A 25,694-nucleotide genomic window follows, 5' to 3' on the forward strand; every position below is an offset into this window, starting at 1 on the left:
ACGGTTACATAACACTAATACAGTGATATTTCTTAAATAAATGACAGGCTGCCATCAGTTATTACTCATTCCACATGAGCTTGCCTTTTCAGAACTGCTTACAGGGGTGTTGTTGTGCATCTATCGGGGTACGGCTAGCCAGTAATTAAATCCCAATTTAAAATTTTCAGTGTGTCAAAATGTGCTATCTTGCTTATTCCTTACTATTCTGATCTCTTTTGAGTTAATCACATCAAATGATGTTTAATAATTCAAGCAATAAACTTTTGACAAACTGGCTAATACCTGGACAATGACTCAGCTTACTGTCAGGTCGTGTTAGGATGCAATAATCTTGATTCTTGTTTCATGCAGAGCACAAATCCACGCAGCAACAACATCCTTGCTATATATTCAAGTTGGCACTTCAGTCTCTATTTTGGGTTTTGTTACACTGGTACTCTGCAATAGAAAAAAAAAATCTATTTTCTTGCTGCGTTTCCCGCTAGTATCAGTCTAAAGGAAAAGAAAGAAGCAGCTGTAACGGCTAAACTTTAAGAGGTTTAACACACTTTTACTGCCCAATAAGCCGGGTTTATTTTATTTGGCTGAAACCTGGAGAGTAGGTTAGCCGATAAAAAGAGCTTAGAGATGCTCATGACTGCTTGCTAACTGCAGTTTCATAGGTTGTCTTGGTGGTTCTTAGCTGACTGTGGTGTAATTTAGCCTCATTAGCCTCTTGACACAGAAACGACTGTGTCAGACATTTCTGTTCCAAAGTAATTCTGGCTCAGCAGGTAATATATTTCTGATGTAGTGGTATCCCACTGCAGAAGTGATCCTAGTGATTCTAAATGGAAGTGCAAGGATTCATATTTTTGACTGTGGATGGCAGATGACATGGATGGATTGAAAGAACGTTGTGGCATTTGAGGCTTTATGATAATGTTACCTGCACACTGCTCTATTCAGATTTCCTAAACATGTTAAGCTGGGAGGACCCTGGGGTCATGAGGACTGGAAATGGGACTGGGAAGCTGCTGGTTTGCGCAGATTCCAAATACGCAGCAGAAAATGAACAGATTAATGAGATGACAGATTTGTCGAGCAATTAACAATTCAACTTCACCCCAGGGTGAAAATCTTTGAGTGAAAGGGACCAGGTTGGGCATTTCCAAGTTGACCTACAATGAAAGCGAGGCTTCATTTTAAGAATTCCTTCATTCAGAAGTCATAAAGATATTCCAGGGATATATGGAGACATTTTCAGGTGCAGAACTACAGCAAAGTTAATGCTAAATGAGGCTTATTTTTATGTGTAACTTCAAGAAAGTAATTACATCGTGGACATTTAGAGAAAGGCATTCAAGTTGAACATTTTAGCCTGTTAATTAAAAACAGTTAGTTTTTATATGGGCTTGTCGGATAGTAAAATTTACATTTCCATCTTTTTCCACATGAGATCAGCAGCATTTCAAATGTAGTTTTATTCGAGTTTTCCTGTCAGCTGGAGTCTTTTGAGCTTGGTTTGTCTCTTCACTGGTATACCTTCAGGGCCACACTGGTCTCCTCTTATGTTGAGCTGTTGCATCTAGCTCTTCCAATTTTAATGTTACCCCATCCCAGTGCTTTCCCTCTCACAAAAAAGCTGAACTCTGAGGTTGGCCGTGGGGGGGGCTTTGTACTTTTTGAAAGAGTCTGAAGAGTCAGTGGTGTGCCCACTGCAGCTGACAGTGGGTGTTACTCAAGCTAACACTTCTTGACTTTCTGTGTCTATTACCTCACACACCCAGGAACACTAATCTTGTCGTGGTCTGGGTGGTTTTCCACAGCATCAGCTCCTCCCCACTGGGTGGAGTCTTTGTTGTTCCTCACCTGATGGCAATCGGACCAGCAGTATTTATGACCGGCGCACTCAACTGGTCTTCGCCAGATTATCTGCCAACTTTAGTCAGTTCTCGGCCTCACGTCCATTCCTTGGTGACTCATCAGATGTATTAACCGTATCTCTGTTTTTCTCGTCAGCCGCGAAAACCCACCTACCAAGCTCTCCTGGAAACCAGTTTGCTGCCGCCGGTAATCCCTCTCCGTGTCGGAGCTGCCATTCTTTCCTGCCTGCCTCCCTGCATTGCATGCAGTACCCACCTGGACCTCTCCTGCCTCCCCCCTCCACGCAACCCTCACCTGCAAGTTTGTAAGACAGCTCAGTGTACTATCCTTAGATTCACTCGCAGCTCTCTGTGGGATTCCCCTGACTGCTCTCTCCTCTGTTTCAGTGCCCTGGCCCGCCACAGTTTCCCCTGCCCAGTACCTGCACTCGGTTATCCCTGCCGTCTAGTTATCATCACAGTATCTTCTCTCGCCTCAGACATCTAGTTTATGTTCATTGATTCTAGTCTGCACTTTCTGTTAGCCTTTGAGCATTGTAAAATAAATATCTCTTTTCGTTACACCTCACCCCTGGCCTCCGGTTTTGAATCTGCACTTGAGTCCCTTCCATTTCCACGGGCCACTGCGCCTGACAAATCTAATAGCTGGTTAATGAGTTATGATCAAAAGTTGTTAAGAATAACATTTTTTGAAGCTTTCCCTTTGTGGAATTATGTACAACTTAACTCAGCTCACAGAATATTACTCATACTGCATACACCAAACTGGGTATAGTGGGCTGTAGTTTCAAACTGAGTGCTTACACACTCCCAACAGAGACACCATTACATCACATACTGGTCTCTGGTTTCACATTTGAAACCCTCAACATTAGCATTTTACCGACTGCCCCATTGTTCTACTTGAGCCAGAAGTGACCATATTAGGAAACCATGTTATTTATCACATAATTGCCTGTTTTAGTACATCTTTCAATAATAACAGTCACAATATTAACTTTGAACCTTGACAAAAAAGTTAAGAAATAAGTTCAAGTTTTTGTTTTGTTTTTTTTTTTTTTGTTTTGTTTTTACAAGACTTCAACAATTCTTCATGGGAGTCATGATTGACAACAAACCATATGAGCTCGACGGGCAACCAGCTTTGACAAGGGGACATTCACCTTAGTCACTTTGCTATTTATTTCAAAATACTCAAATCTCAGGCGGCTGAGGCAGTTTTTGTGTTTTGCAATTACAAGTAGGGTCGTACTTTCAAACAACCTCTTTTTAGTTTCAAAGAGATATGACAGGTACTTCCCAGAGTTTGACCTGCACAGGCCCATCCACTCAGTGTCATCCTCTGTCATGCTCGTCATTACGACTGCTGCAGAACTACTGTTGATCAAATAATAATGAATTCAATAAATATATATTTAATTGAATCGATATGGGCAAATTGCGTGAATTAGTGTAACTTTAGTGAGACTTTACTGGGTGGGCCTGGACCCCTGAAGCCCATCCAAAGAGTTGATGCTGATGGCAGTCATCTCTAAAGTCAGCTTCAAGTTGCCATTAGCAAAACTGCAGTTTTGGCACTCCCATGTTGACTTATTTTCCAGCCACAGAGATGCCACCGCTTACATCACTCAAATTAAACCACTATATTTTTAGCTGATGTCCACTTGGTCGTTAACACTTGGATTAGAGCATTCACACTCTCCTTTACAAAAGCAGAGCCAAGAGGCAACATCTCCAAAAGTTGATTCTGTTCATCTGGACGTAGCGTTTTGTGGGAGAAACATTTCGTCACTCATCCAAGTGACTTCTTCAGTCTCAGCTGACTGCAGGTTTCCCCAGATCTTATAAACAGTACATTTGCATAATGACTGAAACCAGCCCAGTGAAGAAACAATGGGCTGGGAGGTCAGTCCCTTAAATTTAATTATGCTACGCTACGTCCAGATGAACAGAATCAACTTCTGGAGATTTACTTACCTGGATGATTGAGCAAGCATCAAGAGACAACATGGTAACTAAGGACCTGATTTCAGAGATAGAGCTCAAACTTTGTTTTTACTTTAATAATACCGCTTGGCAAATATTTGACTACATATCGATTCTTCTGAAACTCCAAATATTGCATTAATGATTTTGTTGAATCAGACCAAATACACTAAGCTGGCTGTATACATGACTGATACGTGACTGTAGGAATGCAGTTCAATATGCATGAGAAGCAGTTGGGTTCTGGACGCGTTCTTCACAGAATATCACTGGATGGACTGAAGGCAGACTCACTGATGTGGAAAACAGATCTAAATGGTCGCTACTAATTTATTTATCTGCCATTGTGGACTTCTTTGCAGAAGCTGACGGATTGTTTCAGTGCGCCAGTCACTCATTAGCCTCCCCCAGCACAAAAGGATCACGCTGAGCAAAGATTTCAGTTCATAATTAATTCAAGCTTAGCAGCCTTTTCTGCAGTGGTGAGATGCAGCGCTCATACTTTGCATACTTAAGTAAGCAAGAAAATTCCTTTGTTTTGATTTTGCTCACGTTCTAAAGCGACGGTTTGCTGGGATAAACCGTGTCAATAAGCATAAACGCTGTAGGCACGCAGAGGTTATCTTTTTTTTTTTTTTCTTTTTTGACCAAGCCTGCATTGTAGGGAAGTTTGTTTTGATGCTGCTTTCATTGAGATTGCCTTTAGCTAAACAAACTTTTCTCATTCATTAAAATTCCATTTCATGCCCTCATACTAATCAAACTTTTCTCTCTCCCAGTAAAAGCTATTTGCAATAAGTCCAGGAGTCCTTTGTGTTGCCCGGTTCTTGTGCACAACCATTCAAGGCTTTTTGGGAGAGCAATCAAGTACTTCAGGGTCTGTTTTAAAGAGACTGTTGGCAGCCAAAAAAGGTCTGAGAGCCAATCTCACCTCTGCATGCCGTGTTTTCGGCGACTGTGCTTGGAAAGGAGCCACCTCACACAAGGTACGCACAAGGCTGACACTTTGCAATTACTCATTTCAATCAGATTTCATATTTAAGTTAAAGCATGAAGGCATGGTCCACCCACCCACACACCTGCTGTCATCAAGTGAAAGCCAACAGATTTGTTCTGATGTGAAAAATGCATTGCTCGGTTAAGCTTTGCTTCCAGTCTGGAAGGGAGGGGATTTGGGAAGGTAAAACCAGGCAGAGAGGAGATAATAGGATTTATTTGACTGTGTTTTTGAGTGTTTTCAACAAAACTGAGCCTCGTCGCAATTAAAGAGCTTGCACAAGCCCAGAGGTGGATTTTGGCTAAGTGACGACTCATCTCATCAAGTGTTGAGTGTGCAGGTAAATAAAATGAACTTGGCTGTAAGAGTGTGTTAAAATCGCTTCAAGTTTGACAGTCGCAGCCACTTCGTTGCTAAAATCAAACAGCTTTATTTGAAAAGAAATGATAATTGTGTTTTTAACCCTTGTGTGATCCAGATGCATGCACCCACACTGAGACTGTGCTGCTTTTCACATCGGGACTTTGGAGAAACTTGCCATTTGCCATGCTCTGGTGCCTCTGTGGGTTATAGCACATGCACTGTCCTTTTAAACCAGCTTGCTACATTTGAAAAATGTTGTGCACTTGCTTTCATCTCTTGCCAGCTTTTGAGCAACGACGCACCTTGAAAATATGCTTTAAAAAAAGATTGCTTGTTAGAGCCATTTATTTTAGGTGGAGCATGGAGCAATGCATTTTAAAGGGACAGTTTTATAGGAGTGTTAATTTGTGTCTTTTTTTTCCGTAACTCTTTTTGAATCTAGAGAATTGCAAACACTCAGAAACACACATTTGCATATACATGGTTTATACTGAAAACTAATTTCTTAGTAAATCAAAGACTATACATCTGAGCATGTGCTCCAGGTGCGTTTGCTGTGTGAATGTGAACAGTACCTTAATAGCAGAGGTGGCAATCTGGAGGTGGTGCAGTCGCCTCAGGGTGCTCTCTCGATCTGTGAAGTAGGAAGCGGCCAGCTGATGGAGCAGCTCCAAAGACACTACTGAGCTGTTGCTGTTGCCTTCGGACTTCTTATTCAGCTTCTGCTTGTCCAGGAAAATGGTCAGAGACTCTTCTCCTGTGGATCGATGATAATTATTTTACAGAGCACTCTGTGATGAACAGTTTTCATTGAGAAAATCATTTGTTTCTTTCTGAATCCTCTTTAACGTGGATAAAAAGCCAAATGAAGAAGAGCGCGTACGTTATATTTGGAAAAACTGGAGTGACAATCTTTGAGTTTGACATTTCTTTGGAAAGGCCTTCAGGTTTTGTGGTTTGTCTGCTGAGGTGCAGGTACTGTATCATTTGGATTGGCAGCAACAGAACCATTGCCACTAAAATTGGACACAGGCAAGAGAGGAGGTTGTATTCCTTCCCCAGACACCAATCGTTTGAAATTATGAAAGGCGAACGTGGCATTTATCTCGTGCAAGCTAAAACATGTAAGCAATATAAAGCGTGAGCAAGTATTTCTCAGCAATGCCAGTAGCTACTGATGTGGGAAACTTTTTAACAAATCACATGAGGCAGGATTCTCTTACTGTAAATGCACCAAACACCTTTTTATTTGCCCGTGTAATGTCCAAATAAATTGCAGACAGCTCTTACTGTAATTTCTCTAAAACTTTCAGAGTGATAAGTTCAATTACTGGACACTACAGGGAACACTTTATTCCCAACCTCCCTAAATTGAATCTGAATGGGAGCTTAAGTGTGATCTTTAGCAAAGCCGCCACTCCAAAAGTGTCTTGCTAAGCATAAGATTTGCTTAGAAAAGCCACATTTTCTTGGTCTTCAACAAAACACACCATTATTTATGGATGGGCGCCAAGAGGCTTTAAAGCCATTCAGAGAAACACAGAGAGACTAACTCTGATCTGAAATTCATGGGTGTTCAGTTATTTGGGAAGCGCAGGATGTTTATATTTACCGCCACCTTTTCATTTGAGTTTCTATTGCAAAGTGCAAGGTCACAACTACAGCCAAAAAGTACTTTTGTTCACAAAGTGTAAGGCAATTCATTTTATTAATGTAAAAGGTACCTTTCTGAGGCTGAGTGGCTTTTTTTTTGGGGGGGGGGGAATGAATCAGTTTTTCACTCTTTCACTTTCACTCAACTGTTTAACAAAATACACTTAGATGTAACCACAGCAGAAGAAAAGAGAACAAAAACCAGATATTTCATGCGTTTTAACTCTGCTACAGTAATCAGTATGCAGAATGGATCTGCCCATTTAGTCGAGGCTGTTAATTACACATAGACACTATCAGTGTGACACTGCATTCACCCCGGCTCCATCTCTGAAACTGCTCCAGTGCATACATTCAGTGATAAGTGGCATTAAAGTTAGGCGTCTGCAGACGTGAATATCAGAGCGGCTGTTAGGAGACTGTTCCTGTGAGAGAACCGGATTTGTCTGCTATGTGAACTGTGTTTGGGTAATTTTGGTATTAAACATTTCAAGCCTGAACCGTGAAATAATTGAAACTGAACCTTCTGACAATTTTTTTCAAAAGTAATTAAATTAATTATTAATTTGCACATTTGAAGTTTTTTGTTTGTTTTTTTCAATTTATTGCTGAAAAATGTATTGTGCAATTTATGTTGGTTTTTCAAATATGATGCACTAGACGTTAAGTTTTAGACTAATTATATCATCGTAAAATCTCCAATTTCATATATTCATAGCATATTTTATGTGGCTGAATGATCTGAGTAACCTAGGATTGTAAATCCTGACCGGGTCCTTACATATGCCTAGACTCACTATCACTCCTTGCAAATGTACTTGTATATCTGCACTATACTAGTTGATGACTGAGATTAGGTGTTTATCAATATCACTAGGTTGTCATCTTGAACACTACACAGGTCTCACTCTTGTTTTTGTGACCCTCACACGATCGATGCTGCTGCCGATCTGTTTTGTGAGTTACTTCTCTCCTTGGGGATTGAGGCAAAAAAGAAATCCAATGAAGAAACACGGGGGTATGAAACAGGTCATTTTAATCCCTCTTCTGCTCTGCGAGGCTCTAATGTTCATCAGAGGGAACGATGAGTGGAAAATTACCTCTGAGGGAGACAAGCATTGTTGAGTGCTGCAAGTGCAAGATGTAAGCATTGTTGCTATTTCTACTTAAAACGTGAGACTCTTTCTTGGTATAAAAGGACAGCTAGACTCCTGGAGCTACACTAACACAGGCAACATCCTCCGAGACCTAAAACGAACGGTTTCTCTATTTCTGGCGTGTCCCGACACTTCCTAACCCGAGAATAAAGGAGAGTGTGTCACCTGCAGTCCTCCCTTACCTCCCAGGGTGGCAGTAACCAAGAAGTGGGTCCCGTACTTCTTGATGAGGTTTTCATTGATTTGCTGCAGGGTTGGTCGTCGGCCCAGTAACCGCAGGTTGCGTAGGAACTCTGGTGCTAAGGGCAATGGAGATTTGAGGAAATCTCTCTTCTCCGTAGCCAGGCTGTTCACCTTCCAGTGGCTGAACTCCCTGAAATTATAAATACATGAAAAAGTGATTACATGCTCGAGCATTTTAGCATGATGTGGAATTACAGGCAACTGACTAGAATATACTGCTAAATATAATGACAGGAACATTTAAGGTTACAGTCATACATTTCTGAAGTGACTACAGAGAGAGAGTCTACTTATTGCACAATGGTCCCTGGAAAATCATGACTTGCTGTCTTTCATTGTGAGATTGTCTTGACCATTATATGTTAAAAAAAGGTCTCCGCAGGTCACAAAAAAAGAAACGTCTGATCTATTATCTATAATGTGATCCTATTGGCCAACGTCATAAAGATCACAGACAAAGTAACACTTGTTGTGGCGTGTTAACACTGTATGTATAAGAAACAGTCTGGTGTATGAATGTGTGAATGTAGGAATAAAGTAAAGTACTCTGAATGGTCAAAAGTTTAGGAATTTGTTATAGATAATGTGCAAATCTGTGACAAAATAAAGATATATTTATATATGATTAGATTAGATTAGATAGAACTTTATTAATCCCTCGGGTGGGTTCCTCTGGGAAATTCGATTTCCAAAAAAGCACAGCACCGACAGAAGTTACAGAGTTACAGAATATTATATACACACACACACACACACACACACACACACACACACACACATATAAATACAGAGACAATATAAATAAAATATACACACACACACACACACACACACACACACACACACACACACACATATAAATACAGAGACAATATAAATAAAATATACAAAGGGGATAAATAGAATAAATAGGAATAAAAAATAAAAATACAAGTGAATTGCACATTTCAAGTATTGAGTCTATTGCACTGTTGACTATTTACAAAAGTATTGCACAGTGAGGTGAAGAGGCACTACAGCTTAGTTGTTCCCCCCTCCTTTGTCCTCCTGTTTCCCCTCCCTCTCCCCTCCAGAGAGGAGTTAAACAGTTTGATGGCGTGTGGGACAAAGGAGTTTTTAAGTCTGTTAGTTCTTGTCTTTGGGAGAAGCAACCTGTCACTGAACAGACTCTTCTGGTTGTTTATGGCCGTGTGCAGAGGATGCCTGGCATTGTCCATAATGTCCATCAGTTTCTTTAATGTCCTTTTCTCTGCCACTGTCACCAGTGTCCAGCTTCATGCCGACCACAGAGCTAGCCCTCCTGATCAGTTTCTCCAGGCTGGATGAGTCCTTCTTTGCTGTGCTGCTCCCCCAGCACACCACAGCATAGAAAAGTACTCCAGCAACCACCGACTGGTAAAACATCCTCAGGAGCTTCCTGCAGATGTTAAAAGACCTCAGCCTCCTGAGGAAGTACAGTCGGCTTTGGGCTTTTTTTATACAGGTGCTCTGTGTTGCATGACCAGTCCAGTTTATTGTCCACCCACAGCCCGAGGTACTTGTACTTGTTGACCACCTCCTCCCCCTCTATCTGAACCGGCAGTGGACCTTCTCTGGACCCCCCGAAATCCACAACCAGTTCCTTAGTCTTTGAGGTGTTGAGTTGCAGGTGGTTTGTGTGACTCCATGCGACAAAGTTCCTCACCAGACTTCTGTACTCCTCTTCCTGATCATCCCAGATACACCCCATGATGGCTGTGTCATCTGCAAACTTCTGAATGTGGCATAATTCAGAGTTGTAGCAGAAGTCAGAGGTGTACAGGGTGAAGAGGGGACAGCACAGTTCCCTGTGGTGCTCCTGTGCTGCTGACCACTGTGTCAGACGTGATGTCCTTCAGCCTGACGTACTGTGGTCTGTCGGTGAGGTAGTCGGAGATCCAAGCGACCAGGCAGGGGTCCACCTCCATCCTGTTCAGTTTTTCCTGAAGCATACAGGGCCGGATGGTATTAAAGGCACTGGAAAAGTCAAGAAACAGGATCCTGACCGTGCCTTTTCCTGTCCTGGGCATGTTGTACCTGTGGTCGGAGGAGGTTGAGGAAGAGCCGCTCTAGAGTCTTCATAAGATGTGACGTCAGTGCCACCGGTCGGAAGTCATTCAGCTCATTGGGCCGGTTCTTTTTGGGGATGAGCTACACTGAGAAATATTCAAAAGCCCCAACGTGAGTACAGATGTAGGTGTCATGCAAAAAAGCAAATATTCACGGGATAGTCAGGGTTAAAGTGGGATGGTGGGGAACCGTAAAATCAGCTGCAGTGGGCCGGCGTTTGGAAAAGAATTAAAGCTCAAGATAACTTCTATCGTAAACTCGAGTCATTTTTCTTTGTGTCCAGGCTGGCGTCAGCTCACATGTGCTGCTGTGGCTCTGAGGTTTACAACAAGCTGTAAGCAGATGTTTCACAGCTATCTTAGCAGATTTCTATTCAGTCCCCTGACAGTTCACTTTATACTGTTTTTACACCAGACAATATAGAGTTGGTATAAAGGTTTAATAAGTTTTAGAACCATCAGCTGAAATTCAAATTCATCAGTTGATATGTCATGATCCGGAGTCTGCGACTCCGTGTTTGTTTAGTTTATTAGTATTCTGTGGTTTTGGTTACCTTGGGTGTTTATACTCTTCTGTTTCATGGTTCATGTTCCTATGTTCTGTGTCCCCCAGTCTGTGTTAAGTTGGTGTGTTATGTCATTGCGTGTATGTGTTTCCTGTTTTATTGTGAAGGTCTGCGTCTTATGTGAGTGTTTCAGTTTGTCTCCCTACTCTCGTCACGTGATCACTCCCAGCTGTGTTCCCACCTGTATGTAATCTCCCTGTGTTCTCTGAGTGTATTTAAGTTGTGTCTTCTGTCATAGTAATTGCTGGTTCGTCTGTGTTGTTTCCCCTCGGTCTCCCTGCGTCTTCCCGTATGTATTTCTCAGTCTCCGGTGCCCCCCTCAGTTCAGTCTCCGGTGCCCCCCTCAGTTCAGTCTCCGGTGCCCCCCTCAGTTCAGTCTCCGGTGTCCCCCGTAGCGCAGGCCCCAGTAGCTCCAGTGCCGCCTGTAGCGCAGGCCCCAGTAGCTCCAGTGCCGCCTGTAGCGCAGGCCCCAGTAGCTCCAGTGCCGCCTGTAGCGCAGGCCCCAGTAGCTCCAGTGCCGCCTGTAGCGCAGGCCCCAGTAGCTCCAGTGCCGCCTGTAGCGCAGGCCCCAGTAGCTCCAGTGCCGCCTGTAGCGCAGGCCCCAGTAGCTCCAGTGCCGCCTGTAGCGCAGGCCCCAGTAGCTCCAGTGCCGCCTGTAGCGCAGGCCCCAGTAGCTCCAGTGCCGCCTGTAGCGCAGGCCCCAGTAGCTCCAGTATTACCAGTTTCACTCATTCACTCCATGCAGGGAGAAAGTCTAATTTCAACTCAAGGTGCTTTTCATAGTTTAACCGCCATTGGCACAGTTTGCCGCTCCGGGGCTTCCCCAGAGGCTAGGTCTCAGTCCCCAGCTAATTCTGGACCCCTGAAGTTTAAGCAGCCACCTGAGAACTGCACCATGTCAGCGTTGCCTGGGCAGAGCCAGTGCTCAGTGCATTGCCAGTCGCCTTTGTGTCAGCTAGTGGCCTCCATGACTGCTGGCTTAGCGATGACTTCTGCTGGAGGGTCCGTAGGACCGCTCCGGTCTTCATCTCTAGTCTCCGCTGGAGGGTCCGAGGGACCGCTCCGGCCTTCGTCTCTAGTCTCCGCTGGAGGGTCCGAGGGACCGCTCCGGCCTTCGTCTCCTGCCTCCGCTGGAGGGTCCGAGGGGCCCGTTCAGCCTCCTGCCTCCGCTGGAGGGTCCGAGGGGCCCGTTCAGCCTCCTGCCTCCGCTGGAGGGCCCGAGGAGCCCGTCCAGCCTCATGCCTCGTCCGCTGGAGGGCCCGAGGAGCCCGTCCAGCAGCCTTCCTCGTCGGCTGGAGGGTCCGAGCGGCCCGTTCAGCCACCTGCTGCAGCGTCATCATCATCCTCGCCTGCTGCAGCATCATCATCATCATCAGCCTCGTCTGGTCCAGCCTCAGAGCCTTCAGCCTCGTCTGGTCCAGCCTCAGAGCCTTCAGCCTCGTCTGGTCCAGCCTCAGAGCCTTCGTCCTCGTCTGGTCCGGCTTCATCCGAGCCTTCGTCCTCGTCTGGTCCGGCTTCATCCGAGTCTTCGTCCTCGCCTGGTCCGGCCCCGGCCTGTGCTTCGCCTGGTCCGGATCGCTATCGCCTGAGTCGCCGCCGTTGCCTTCCGCGCGGTCGGCCCCCTGAACTGCTCCGTCGTCTCCCTTGTCGCCGCCGTTGCCTTCCGCACGGCCGGCCCCCGGACCCTCTTCGCCTGAGTGGCCGCCGTTGCCTTCCGCACGGCCGGCCCCCGGACCGCCATCGCCTGAGTGGCCGCCGTTGCCTTCCGCACGGCCGGCCCCCGGACCGCCATCGCCTGAGTGGCCGCCGTTGCCTTCCGCACGGCCGGCCCCCCGAACTGTGTCCACGTCGCCGCCGTTGCCGTCCGCACGGTCGGCCCCCTGAACTGTTTGGACTCCTGTGCTGTCGGCCCCCTGGCCGGCCCCCTGAACTGTTTTGGACTCCTGTGCTGTCGGCCCCCTGAACTTTTCTGTTTTGGACTCCGTTTTTCTTGGGCTGTGGTGTGTTTCGTTTCATTGGTTTTCTTGGGTTGGGTCTCGTGTTTTGTTTTTCTTTTTGTCTTTTGGCCTTTGGCCCTGTGTTCTCTGAGTGTATTTAAGTTGTGTCTTCTGTCATAGTAATTGCTGGTTCGTCTGTGTTGTTTCCCCTCGGTCTCCCTGCGTCTTCCCGTATGTATTTCTCCGGACCTCCCTGCATCCTCGTTTCTGGTTTGTCTTATTAGTTTACCCAGTTTAGGTTTCCAGTTTCATGTTTTGTCGCCACTGTTGTTTGTACTTACCCACCTCTGTGAATAAACACTCACCTGCACCAGAGCTGCCGCCTTTTGGTCCCTTTCTACAATTCCACACGGCTTGCCCCGGCAATCCGTGACATGATATAACTTAAATGACCATGAGCACCACAGCCACCGTTGGCCAGTCCAACACAGTGCTTTACTGTAAATTCACAACAGTGTGGTGAGCTGCTTATCCTGCACTAAATAAAAAGCACTGGTGATGGAGGATATAGGAGTGTCTTTTACGTGTTCTTGTTCCCTCCATTTAAATCCAAATCTGGTTGATTTTTTAAGATTTACAGTGATGTAAAATAAAGCCGGGGTGTCAAATGTGTTTGGCTTAAAGAAACAAGCCTGTTTTGAAAATGTAAGGAATAGAAGGTTTGGGACTGTAAAGAAAGTCCGTGTTTTCCACCAAATACAATCTAGTGACTCATTAAATGCAACATGGATGTCAGGAGACGCTATCAGTATTCTCAGTTGCGGTCGTGTTTGTTCACATTTAATTCAGTGAAATCTGAAAGATGAATGTGGTAATTATTAAATGGTGCTAGAACTTTACATTTGGGACATGTCCTTAATTAAGCAAATTAGGTTGGACCACGCTGGGCTTTCTGTAACCAGCAACACTATTTTCAGATTGCTGTTGAATATCACTGATAAATTCAAGAGACATCACCCTTCTGTATTCAGTCAGTGTCAAATGCCTCATAAGAGCCTCAGACCTTTTGATCCCTTATTGTTATGACTTTAAAATGATGGCAGAAAAAACACTAACATGTAATGTCTGTGAAGGTTCTCAGTCATCCAGGTCATCGTAGTCAAAGGAGCTTGCAAAGAAAAGCGTCTGGACTTCTTTAAGTTGCTTGAAGACGTTCCAAGCTTCTCGGATGAGAGGTGAAACGTCTTCAAGCAACTTAAAGAAGTCCAGACTAACATGTAATCTGCATGGTTTACATATATTGGTGTATTAAACCCATTATAAGTATATTAAGTGCATAAACAACTATGAATAAACCTTTCAGTTACTTTAACGTGGCAGCTTATTGTTTTGATTTCATGGTCTCTAACTGTACAGATTTGATTCAGTCTGGCAGCTGTTATGATAAGCATAACATTTGCCTGGGAGCTGGTGCAGAGAAAATAGTTTCTGGACTCACACTTGGTGGGTGGTGTTAAGGTTCAAAATATTGGGGATGGAGACAAGAGAAAAACCACAATAACAACACTGGTCCGGTTGGGTTGAGTCAAACGATGATTTAATGATCACACACGTGGGAGATGGACACTGATGCAGACAGCCTCAAAATCTCAAAATGGTGGAGCATTGCTTAAACTTTTATAGCCTCTGGTGCCTCCACCTTATCATACAAAGCCTAAACATTCACATGCTTTCTCTCACACAGCGCCTAAGCTACGACCTTGGCTCCCTGTTTATCTGCTCCTGCTGAAATGGGGCAGAAAACTCCAGCACACTCTGTTCTCTTCTACTCAGACAAATTAGATTTCTTATAACTCAGCAGTATAATGCATCATAAAACAATATCATTCATTCACAACAAGTCAGCAGTTTAATGTAATGCAAATCAGTTTAACTAATGCAATAGTTATCAGCTTCTTCTAATTCAGGAGAATAATGCAAACTAAAACTACATAATAATTCACAATCTTTAATTAGGGGTATAACATGGCATAAAATAATATTATAATCTAACAATGGCTAGAAACACCTGTCAATATTAAAGTTAAGAATATGAATATATAACATTTCTGCTTGTTGACTGTGCAGCCTTGCATGAAGAAATTGTCAGTGTTGTGATTAGAGCCTGGTATGACATGCCCAAGTGCCCAGCTGTCTTCGTTTCAATCAAACAAATAAATAAAGTTAAGCTTAAATGAACATTAACCACTATTGGGAGTTTATTTTTTCCAAAACTCATGCAGCAATAGCTCTTTCATCACATCCTGTTGAGAACTTGAAACCTTGCATCATGTCTAAAGTACAGTAATCCCAATCATGGCCTAAAATGACATGAAAAGTTGGCAGTGCATATACTTGATTTGAAAGAACTTTCTCCCTATAAACAAATCCAGGATGTCACATATAAGTTTGCAGCCTTAGCAAAGTTTAAATAACTAAACCTCTGGTGAATCCAGTTCTTTAGCTGTCCAGACAAATACCAGTGGCAGTGACAATGACCTTAAAAGTGGTCAGACAGAGGGATGAGTCTGGAAAAGCATTTTAAGTGACTGATGGTCATTTCATCACTTTACTACTTCAACAGTGGAACCCTGAGGTATGTGAGGAAGATTATGCAAATCTCAGAAGAAAAGTTCAGATCCACCTCATCTGCATAAATTTGCTGGCAAAACAAGGGAAGTTGAATCGTAGCACATTATGCACCAAACAAAATGCCAGCAGTGATACACCGCTTTCCCATGAGTGCACTCTTTCTCTCTTGCACATCCTCACAGTGGAGCATTCACAGAGGGAGACACATATGCAATATCATTGCCTCACTTGCACTAGCTGCTCTCACATTGCATTTTTATGGTCAAAAGTTTACTATTACCAACACAAAATTGTAATTATGCTGTTGACAGCGTTGTGACTAAACTACAATACGCTACTTCCTGTAATAATACAAAGTAAATATGCATAGGTCATTCAGATAGTACTACAGTAAAGACAGCAATGCACTGTAATTAGTTTTTAGTTCCTGCATTGCATATTAGTCTTCAAAGGAGAGCTGGGATTTGTAGCCATTTAGCACATGGCATGACAAAGCCTTCCTCAGAAGGAATGGCCTCAGGAGCGTACGGTCAAACTAGTGCTTCATTAGGAGGTTCATTCTCACATAATGCACCAATTAATGTCTGTAGTCTGGCCACAGTCACAGCACAATTTGTTCACGCTATCATTAACTCACAATGTTCTCCCATGAAAGGAGGGCAACTCAGGGAAAGCAAGTTGGAAGGTTTAATGCTGCAAAAAAAAGTGTTATAAAAAAGATCAAGAAGCGCAAGATAAAGCTTTGTTTTCTCACTCTTGTGTGTTTTCTTCTCTGCACTCTTTAACTTAAGGATTCAAATTATACAATAAAAAAACGCTCAGATTCATTAAATTAGGGCTGGGTATCGTCACTGATCTCTAGAATCGATTCAATTCCGATTCACAAGGTCCCGAATCGATTCGATCCACGATTTCATTCGATTCGATTTGATTCGAATCGGGGAAATTTTGACTCAGTCAGAAATATTATAATTCTGATCACGCATCAGTACATTTCCATATTTTTTGTCTATAAAAAGACAGCTGACACTTGTGAGACTTTATCCAAGGTGTGAGCATCACAGCAGATGCCTTTGTGTCAAAGTAACTGAGGATAAAACACAGAAAAACATGAAGGAGATTTTCCTGGCCTGGGATTTTATAGCAGCTGATCTTAAGAATATTCTGCAGTAGATCAAAAACGAAAGAAAACCATTAATCAACATATGAACATTACCTGATGCTGCTGACGTGAAGCAGAGCAAAGTTACAGAGGTTTTAGAGACACAGCTGAGCGTTTTGCAATTTTGCATAATTTTAAAAAGTAATTTTAAAATTTGTTCAGAAGCCTATTGAGCGGCAGAAATGAGACTTTCTTTTTGGAAGTAAGTAAAAGGAAAACACAGCGGCCCACAGCGCTGTAAACAACGGTAGACTTGTGCGTAACAAGCAAGCGAATAATGCAGAAAACAGATTTTTAGACGGGAAACTGTTCTTGAAGTACAGAGAGAGAGAGAGCTGTGCATGAAGTGTGATTTTATCCTGGTGGAAGCAAAACAGGAAAAGTCAGAGGGAATTCATGATGATGTTTACGTGAAGCAAAATGTGAAGCATAGTTTGGATCTTCTTTTGCTGCTGGTTTAGTCAACATTGTTTGGAGAGAGATTAAACCTGCAGCTTTTGAATCAGTGCAAAAAGGACGTAAACACAAAGCGCGGACCCGCCGACGGATCAGAATCGGTGAGCTGTCCGCGCCGTCGGGTGAGAAAGGCGACGTCTCACTGATTCTGATGCGTCAGCGGGTCCGCGCTTTGTGTTTACGTCTTTGTGCAGAATCCGTGTTCCTGCTCTCCTTTTAGCTGTTTGGTGGTCGTTGAAATTTTGTGAGGTTTCAACCTGAGGGCAAAATAAATTATATTTAAAAATCGATTCAGGCTTTTAATGAATCGATATCACGTTATCCAAGCTAGAATCATCAAACCCCAGCCCTACATTAAATTAGGGTTCTTCAAACTTAAGGTTTAAAAATCATCTTTTTGCATACTGTACCTAACAGGGCTTTGCTAAGCATTTAAACTGACTTTTGTTCTAGTTAGTTTTTCTTATACTGCAAGTTGTGTCTGCATTAACTGATATCCTGTAATCTGCATAAGCAACACTGATTAGCATGTGATGTTCTCAGACGTTCTGGGGATTTTTAAACATTTAAAAACACAAGTTGTCATGTATTGTAACAACATTCTAGTAAATAAACATGTCACCAAAACATTCACCAACTGAAAATAGTGCATTCAGCCAAAAATGTTATCAGAGTGAAGTCGTGTCTTGGGATTAAGCAAGCACTTTGGATCAGTTGGGTTCAACTGATCCAAAGTGGACACACCATCAAAATGTTGTTAAATGAGTGGAAAAGCACAAATATAAGATTTGCTAATTAAAAGGGGGAAGGGAAGCTATGCAGGGGTCTCAGAGGAAGAGCAGCCTCTCTAAACCATTCTTCTGGAGAAGAGAAACAGTGCTTGGGACAAAGATGCACCAGCTGTTCACAGGAAATGATCAGACAAAAAAAATCTACGGTAGTTGGTGATGAAATAACAGTAGGATTTATGTAACAAGGTAACAGGGCAGATGATAAGCCCAACTGTCCTACTTGTGTCAGTCTACTCAATTAGTTATCTATCAGGAGCTGACTAAATGCCATTATTGATACTGATCCTATCGAGCAGACAAGAATTTTTTCTTCTTTTTGTTAAATTTCCTTATTATTAGATGTGTCTTGCATTAGTATCCCTGATGCAAACTTACTTGAGTTTGACTGTGTATACTTTATAGGTGAGCGAGTTAAACTGAGGCAAATTTATCCTACTGGCGATGGTCATGGACAAAAAAGGGGAGTCTCCTGACACTAAATGGGGCAATGTCACTCTAAAAGGCTTTTAGAAAACTGGATAAATTAAAATCCAAGTAAACAAACATCCTGTCCAAAGGAGGCTGCGCAGCAGAGATCTTCGTCCAAAGGTGGGCAAAGACATGCCAGCACTTTGCAGTGGAATTCAAAGAGTAACAGTGTTGTGAGAAGGCTTTGATTCCTCTCATGGTCTATGATCCAACCTCCAGCAGAAAAAACGAAACAAAGAAAAACAAACCCTAAAACATCTCAAAGCTTTAAACTATTTGAGAATCAATGAAGACCGTGCATGCTGCCAATCACAGATTTTCCTCCACGACTGCCTGACCTCAACCGCCCTGAGCTTTTATTAGAAAACCTGAGGACAGAAGGAAGCCAAACATTTCTGACATCACAAGAAGCTCAAAGGAACATTGTCAGATGATGATACAATTAAAATGTACAAAAAACAAACAACAAGAAGAGCCATGTCCCTGGTTAACAGCTTTATTCTGCTGTAACTCTGGCAATCTGTGTGACAGACAATAAAATGAGTGATTTTGATAACTCTCCCGTGTGTAAAGCTGTGTAGTACAGGATTATAAACCCCGTGTCATATTTAAAGGGTCTGATAAGATGAAATCCTTGGAGGATATATCATATTCTTACTGATACCTGAAAGAATACAATAAATCTTATTTTCTCCTGCTCATTTCCAGCAGCAAGCCTTTCTGCACAACGATCAACTTAAAACAGAAAATGCAGGGACACTAAGTGAAGAGGAAAGTCCAGCTTTCAGTAGAAAGACTATCATTCTGTCTTTTGACAATCAAGTTATAGTTGATGTGCGCGCACTGCACATCACAACATACAAAATTGCTGCATATTTCAGATACACCTGGTAAATCCATCCAGTGCCTCTTATTATGTTTATCGAATGTAATGTAGAAAAGCAGCGAGTCTAAAAGTAAATTAACTGAACTGCTCTTAAATCAAATGAATAAATGACACTGAAATGAAGAAACATTTGCATATCGAAGAACTGATGCTATTTTATATGCAATTTATCAGACAAGCGCTCTCTTCTTTCATCTTGTGGTGTTTTAATGACTCACTCCTGTCAGACACTGACATTACTCTCCTCTGAAAACCTTCTTCCCACTCCTGCCATATGACTAAATACTGGGATGGATTTCAGAGCTCCAACACTTTTCAGTCCTTGGTAAGCAGTGCTTTTTGTAGCATACCTGCCTCTTATGTGCTCACACGAGTATGAAAAACATACAATGCATGGAGCCCGCAATACTGCACTGAACAACAAAGCAAATTAGCAGGACAACTGAAGTGTATTGAGGGGCAAAACAAATTGCCTTTTTGTCACCTTTAGTCATTTACTGCAAATGGACTGGTTCTTATATATCACTTTTCAACTGTGCCTGAGCATTGTACAACACGCCTCACTCAACAATTCACAACAACACATTCTCTATCCTTAAGTGCTTTCTATTTAACATTCAAAGACACTCCTGTGGATGCAACTTGGAGTAAGTATCTTGTCTAAATATGCAGACTGGAACAGCCAGGGATCAAACCACCAACCTTCCAATTAGTAGATGACCTGCTCCACTTCCTGAGCTGCCACCACCCCAGTATAGTTTTAAAGTTCAACAAAGCAAAAGAAGAATTCTGATTTGGATTTCTGTTCCATAAAGCTCGAAAAAAACAGCAAAATCACCCCATTGTAGTTATAGGACCATCTGAATACTACATTGAATTTAATGGGGGGAAAAGCCAAAACATTAAGAACACAAAGTTTTTTTTGTTTGGTTTTTGTTTTCTGTCCCATTAAATTCAGTGTAGTGTTCAGGCAGTCCTATAGAACTACAATAGAGTGATTTTGCTACAGGCTCCAAGATGTGCTCTATGAATTCTCTATGGCTCGTGTTCATGTGTTTGTTTTATCTGCTTATTTATACTACTTATTTAATCATCTATATAAATATTATGTCAGTTATGACATTATTTAATATGGTACAGTATAGTATGACAATGTCTAAGATTACAGGCAGGAGGAAAAAATAAAAATATATAATAAAAGTATAGAACATGTAGAAATGCACTCTGTGTTGTAGATTGCTGCACCTGTAAGAAAAAAAAAAATCATCACCTGGAGCACAAAAATACAAAAAAATGGAGAAAAAATTGAATTTGCATTTTTAAGGTGTACAATATGAAGTAAAAAAAAAAAGGGGGGGGGTCAAAGTTATTTCAGCAGCACTTCAAACAAATATAGCCATTCAAATTCCTCCAGCAGTCACATGACAAATATCCCAAACCAGAGGCCAGTCTCAGTTGAATAAGGCAAAGTATGACAATTAGTCTGCGGCCATCACATGCATCAGCAAGCATTAGTTTTAGCTTACTATTTAGTCCAGCGAGGAACAAGACGGCAGCCATCCTGATTAACTGAGGCTGATGTAGACTGATGTGTTTTTAGAGATGCTCAACAGTGACTGAGCACAACGAAGGAGAGCTGATGGCGACGGGGCCGAAACGCAAAGAAGCGCAGTGCATCATTTACTTTTCTCCTCGCTTCACTCTCTAAGAGTTAACGGCAAGACTGCTGGCTGACCATTCAGCTAATGATGATAGATGGTGTTAATTAAAAGGTTTTAGCACAGCGCTGATTGCACCTGCAGCTCCAGCACTCAGTTCCACTGAAGCACAGGGAATTGTGTTGTTTTTACTCTACAAAAAAAGGAGGAAACATCTCAGCCTATGCAGAAAATTCTTCTGGATGATCCTCCTGGCAGAATATCAGAAAGCCACACCAAAATGCTATTTGCTCTTTGATATTTTACAGAGCGAGCGAAGGACACCTTTCAGGGTATCTTGGTGAACCATTAATATAGTTACCAAACGCTTTTCAGCGGTGCGGCGCCGAGGGCTCAGAATATATGTTGTTTATCATGTTGTTTACATTTAAAATGAGATCACGCTTTGTTTGTATAACGTTTAACAGCTTAGATATGATTTATGTAGAACAGCCATCAGATTCCTCAGCATTTGCATTTCCAAAACACACAGAAGTAAACACAAGCAGGTCACCACGCTGGTTTACAGTACAGGTATATGAACACATTCTTATTCGCTTCAGAAACCACAGTAACACTGGCTGTTGATTAATGTGCAGCACTAGTGTGCCACCCCCTTCCAATTACCCAGAGAAGACAGGCTACTTAAACACGTTACACATAAATTATTTGTGTTGTGCAAAATAATTATAAAATAAAAAGTGTTTTATGTACCCAATGGGCATGTCAGCATTTATTTTAAGTAGCGTCCAATTTGTTTTTGTGTTAGATCTTTGTGAATGCATTTTTCCTGTGTCAAGGGCACCAGCCAAACGAGCGCGCTTGTAGGTCAGCTCAGCTAAAAACATCTGTTGGCTGATGTTGGCTCACGGCTTTCTCGGTTGCTTTGGCTCAATTCTCGAATGACACTTGAAGTTTTCAAAACAATACGTGAAATCCTTAAAGGCACTTTGTGACTCGGGCGTATTTGAGCTGGCCCTTCTCATTTCCCAAAAACATTCGCAACAAACAAATGCAAATGACTCAGTGCAGTATCACAGTATCTAGTGCAAACTAGATAGTATTTCCATCTTTCCATAATATGTCAGCATTGTGACCGTGTAAGCCATAGCATGCAGAGCAGTCAGATTTTCAAATCTGCCAAACTGAAAGGTGAAAATCTCTCAAATGAGGATTATAAAACACAGTTTTATAAGAGCTTGAACAAAAGGGAGTTACTGTGATTTGTTATCATGGAGGAGACTGCCCGGATAAATATATTACCGAGGAAACAGCCTGCCCATGGATGAGCACTAAGGATCTGCAGCACTGCAGGGAAGATAACGGAATAAAAAAAGATGCAGAAGAATGAAAAGCATAGATGTGGCACACGTGCTAGTTATCCCGTCGTCACATTCTGTTGGTCAGCATCATGATGTCCAGCACACAGTATGGGCTTTGGTACTGGACTATAGAACTGTGCATAAGCAGGTTCAAGTTTAGGCCCACCCCCCACTCCACTCCTCTCCCACCTTGGACTCTGTGTACTTTTTCTGTTTTTGTATTTTGGTCACTATACCTTTAGTTTACTGCATTTTGGGAACATTGGAGGAAAACATTTTTTTTTCCATTGAGCACATGCAAATGAACAAGCTTTTTCTTTACGAGGGAGGATGTAAAACCATGTGCTCCTGAAATCAGCATCTGAAAAGTATTCACTTTGATACACAGTATCAGTCCCCCATCCTCAGAAAAATAACAGGAAGGCCATTGAAAAAACATGCAGGGTGAGACAGCTATGGAAATTAGAAGGTGAGAAACATGTACTCTCGTGTCTATAAACACTTTGAGCACTTCCGTTTACAAAGTGTCAAAGAAAGGTTTTGTTTTGAAATGTGAATTAAAGGTTTTGGAGCTGAGAACGGCAAAAATGTTAAATGAAAAATGCAAAACAAAGCAATCAAGAAGAACTGTAGACGACGATACTGCCAAACACAGACTGCTCTTTCTGTCCTATTTGGCAGCTTCAGTTTTGCTCTTAATTTATGTTTTCTTTTCACTCGTGGTTAAATATATTTTTGCTCAGTTAGGATTAGGTGGTAAATCGAGTAAGTCAGGTCTAGGAAGTGATCGTTGGATTAATAAGCAGTTTTAGGACCTTGTATGTTGCCCAGGCTCAACTGTATTATTTCATGTAATATATATGTCAAATGAGCTGCAGTACAGTGGAGACTTGGCCATAGTATAACTGCCTGTCGCCCTTTGACAGCTGGGAAATGTCAGAGGAGACACATGATATATGGAGTTATCTATAAAGGGATGTTTGACAATCACTGCTCCACTACATCATATTGTGCTCACTAATCCACATCCAATTTTGGGCAATCCCATCCAGCTATACACCTCCCACATACTCCCATTCCACCAGAGACGTGACATTACAACAGAGAGAGATTCTCCAGCAGCTGTTGAAGAGTCCTTAGTACTGAGCTTAACAGATGGCAGATGTGTTGTTTAGTTAATTTTAAATCACAATGCTTCTATTTTTGCTCCTGCATATTAAATACAGGTGTACATTCAGAAGTACAAACATTTTTGGAGCACCAACAGGCATTTCATAGGTCCCTCTGCTTCATTAGTCATCTACACAACTTTAGAATTTAGTAAAAGAAAAAAAGAAAATGATTTTTAGTTGAAATTTGAGAGGTAAAGATGGGAGAAAAAGAAGAGAGAAACCATAAAAGGAGAAAATTGCTGTATGCACTTTTGCACTCTACCCCAGCGTTCACCACAAGCCTATTTGTTCCGAGCTTTGACTCATGATGAGAGGTTTGTGGTGTTGCAAGGGAACAGAGCTGAAACTTTATAATGAACAGTTTCACCTGAATCAGGTGCAGTCTCACCTATTAATAAGAAGTGACCCACATATGATTTCTGGCTATTTCTGGAGTGGGTGGTTGGCGGAGTGCACAATCTTCAAGTTCCTCCGTGAAAATTGTGCCTCACTGCTCACAACCAATGTTCAATGGAAATGAGCCCTGATCCATAAGAAGTGGGGTGATATTTTCCAGACATCGCATTGAAAGTGTTTTTATCATGCTCAACTTTGGAACTGCAGTAGAAGAGAAGATTTTTTTTTAAATGCATGAAGCAGGAAATGACAAGGACACTTTGGAAGTAATTACAACAGCCTAAAATACTTAAAGATTGATTGGTAACTAATTAATAAAACTGTACTGACTGATTCCTTAAAGACATATGACAAAGTATCGTGAAACCCAAATTCCCGCATGTTTCAGAAATCTAAATGTCACTTTTGCCGTCTGTAAGCACCGAGGTGAAGCAGCACAAACGTCTGCCACAAACTGTGATGCAAAAAAATATATATGCATGTCCTTTTAGCCATCTAGAAATACCATTGGTATTGACAGAGGACATAGTAAACTCTTAACAAAACTTATCAGCTGGTCATCGTGGAGGCACCTGATGAGACACTCATGTGTCTTAGCTGTTCTCTTTTATTTGGACATCCGTTCTGCATCTTCAGAATAATATAAACAGTATGTAAAGTGTACAGTTTACAAGTGTACAGTGTGTAGGTAATAATATGACCCTGGGTGTCTTTCAATAGAACAACGTTGGTAGGGAGACACACTTTATTACATCAGATTAAAGCCATATTTTAAAATTACATTGTTCTGCCTGTTCATTACATTTTCAAAAACATTTAATATATACAAACATTTGTTTATTTCTCATTTGAACTGATAAATACATCTGGATGTAGATGAAATTGGGTCTTTGGGGATTTGATTTAGATGTGTTTTAGCTGTCACACTACTTGCATGTGCTGTTTGAGAAAGGTTTACCTCAGTAAGTGTGCCCAGTGTCAGCTCTGTTTCACTCTCAAAGATCTTGAAACTTCTGGTTCTCACAAATGTAGCACTGCAGTCTGAGCTAAATTCAAAGATCTTGGATTGCTTTAAAAAGAAATTGTTTGGTATTCTAAAATGATGACTGACATCCCCATTACTTTCTTATATATCAATCAGTTAAGAGTTAGCCTGTTCATATGGCCTGTGAACCTTTAAGTTGCCACATAACATTTGTCAAACTGTCTTGTCAAACACTTGACCAAAGGTTATTACTCCCAAATGGTATAATAAATGAAGCTCTACTGCTCTGGACTGAGGGCTGTGTTACCTTCCAAGTCTGGGAGCTGAATCACAAAGTCTCTTTTCTTGTCCTCGGATGGGAGTTCATTAAAACTCCCTCCTGCCTTTTGGGAACCCACTAGGAAATAGACCCTCCACCCAGCCTGGAGGGTCTTTGCCAGGGCATGATTTTTTAATGATGTCTGAGTTGTTCCCACCAGAGTCATTATACATGTCCTGAAAGGAATTAAGCTGGAAGTCGACTGCAAGGGAACCCAAACTGCAGTTACATTATGGCAGCTTATAGCAGCTTTGACACAAAGGAACCAATAAAGATTATTTGTGGGCAAAAACTGATTTCACTGCAAAATAATTATGACAGATTTGCACTATCATAAGGTGAGCACATGTTGTATGCATTTTTTGGGGGGCGGGGGGGGGGGGGGGTTGGGTTGTTTGCTTCAGTAATTTTCAAGTATGTATCAATCCAGATTTAGAGTTTATGGTATAGAGGGGAAGTCAAACCAATTTAATGTGTGGTAATGTTAAATTTGCACACTGTGTCCTAAATCTGTACTACGCATCACCTGCCTACTTATGAGGTTGGCATATC

At 42.1% G+C, this 25,694-nt stretch overlaps 1 protein-coding gene and 1 long non-coding RNA gene across 2 annotated transcripts in view; one reads left to right on the plus strand and one right to left on the minus strand.

Moving 5' to 3' along the window:
* brinp2 (bone morphogenetic protein/retinoic acid inducible neural-specific 2) overlaps window positions 1-25,694 on the minus strand; it is a 289,760-nt gene that overhangs the window by 135,873 nt on the left and 128,193 nt on the right. Inside the window, exons 3-4 of the mRNA XM_086271078.1 lie at window positions 8,207-8,397; window positions 5,790-5,971 (exon numbers count right to left, since the gene is read on the minus strand). Coding sequence (XP_086127204.1) covers window positions 5,790-5,971; window positions 8,207-8,397 — 373 coding nt within the window. The remainder of the gene's footprint in view (window positions 1-5,789; window positions 5,972-8,206; window positions 8,398-25,694) is intronic.
* On the plus strand, window positions 565-2,409 carry LOC147309128 (uncharacterized). The gene is made up of 3 exons (XR_015126065.1): window positions 565-1,929; window positions 2,005-2,173; window positions 2,256-2,409. It is a non-coding gene; the product is annotated as an uncharacterized LOC147309128 (long non-coding RNA).

This window comes from Aulonocara sp. 'chitande type north' Nkhata Bay, linkage group LG18 (assembly GCF_057382095.1).
Source record: "Aulonocara sp. 'chitande type north' Nkhata Bay isolate Kocher_YH1m ecotype deep benthic linkage group LG18, A_spYH_male_GT1.1, whole genome shotgun sequence".
Classification (NCBI taxonomy): Eukaryota; Metazoa; Chordata; class Actinopteri; order Cichliformes; family Cichlidae; genus Aulonocara; species Aulonocara sp. 'chitande type north' Nkhata Bay.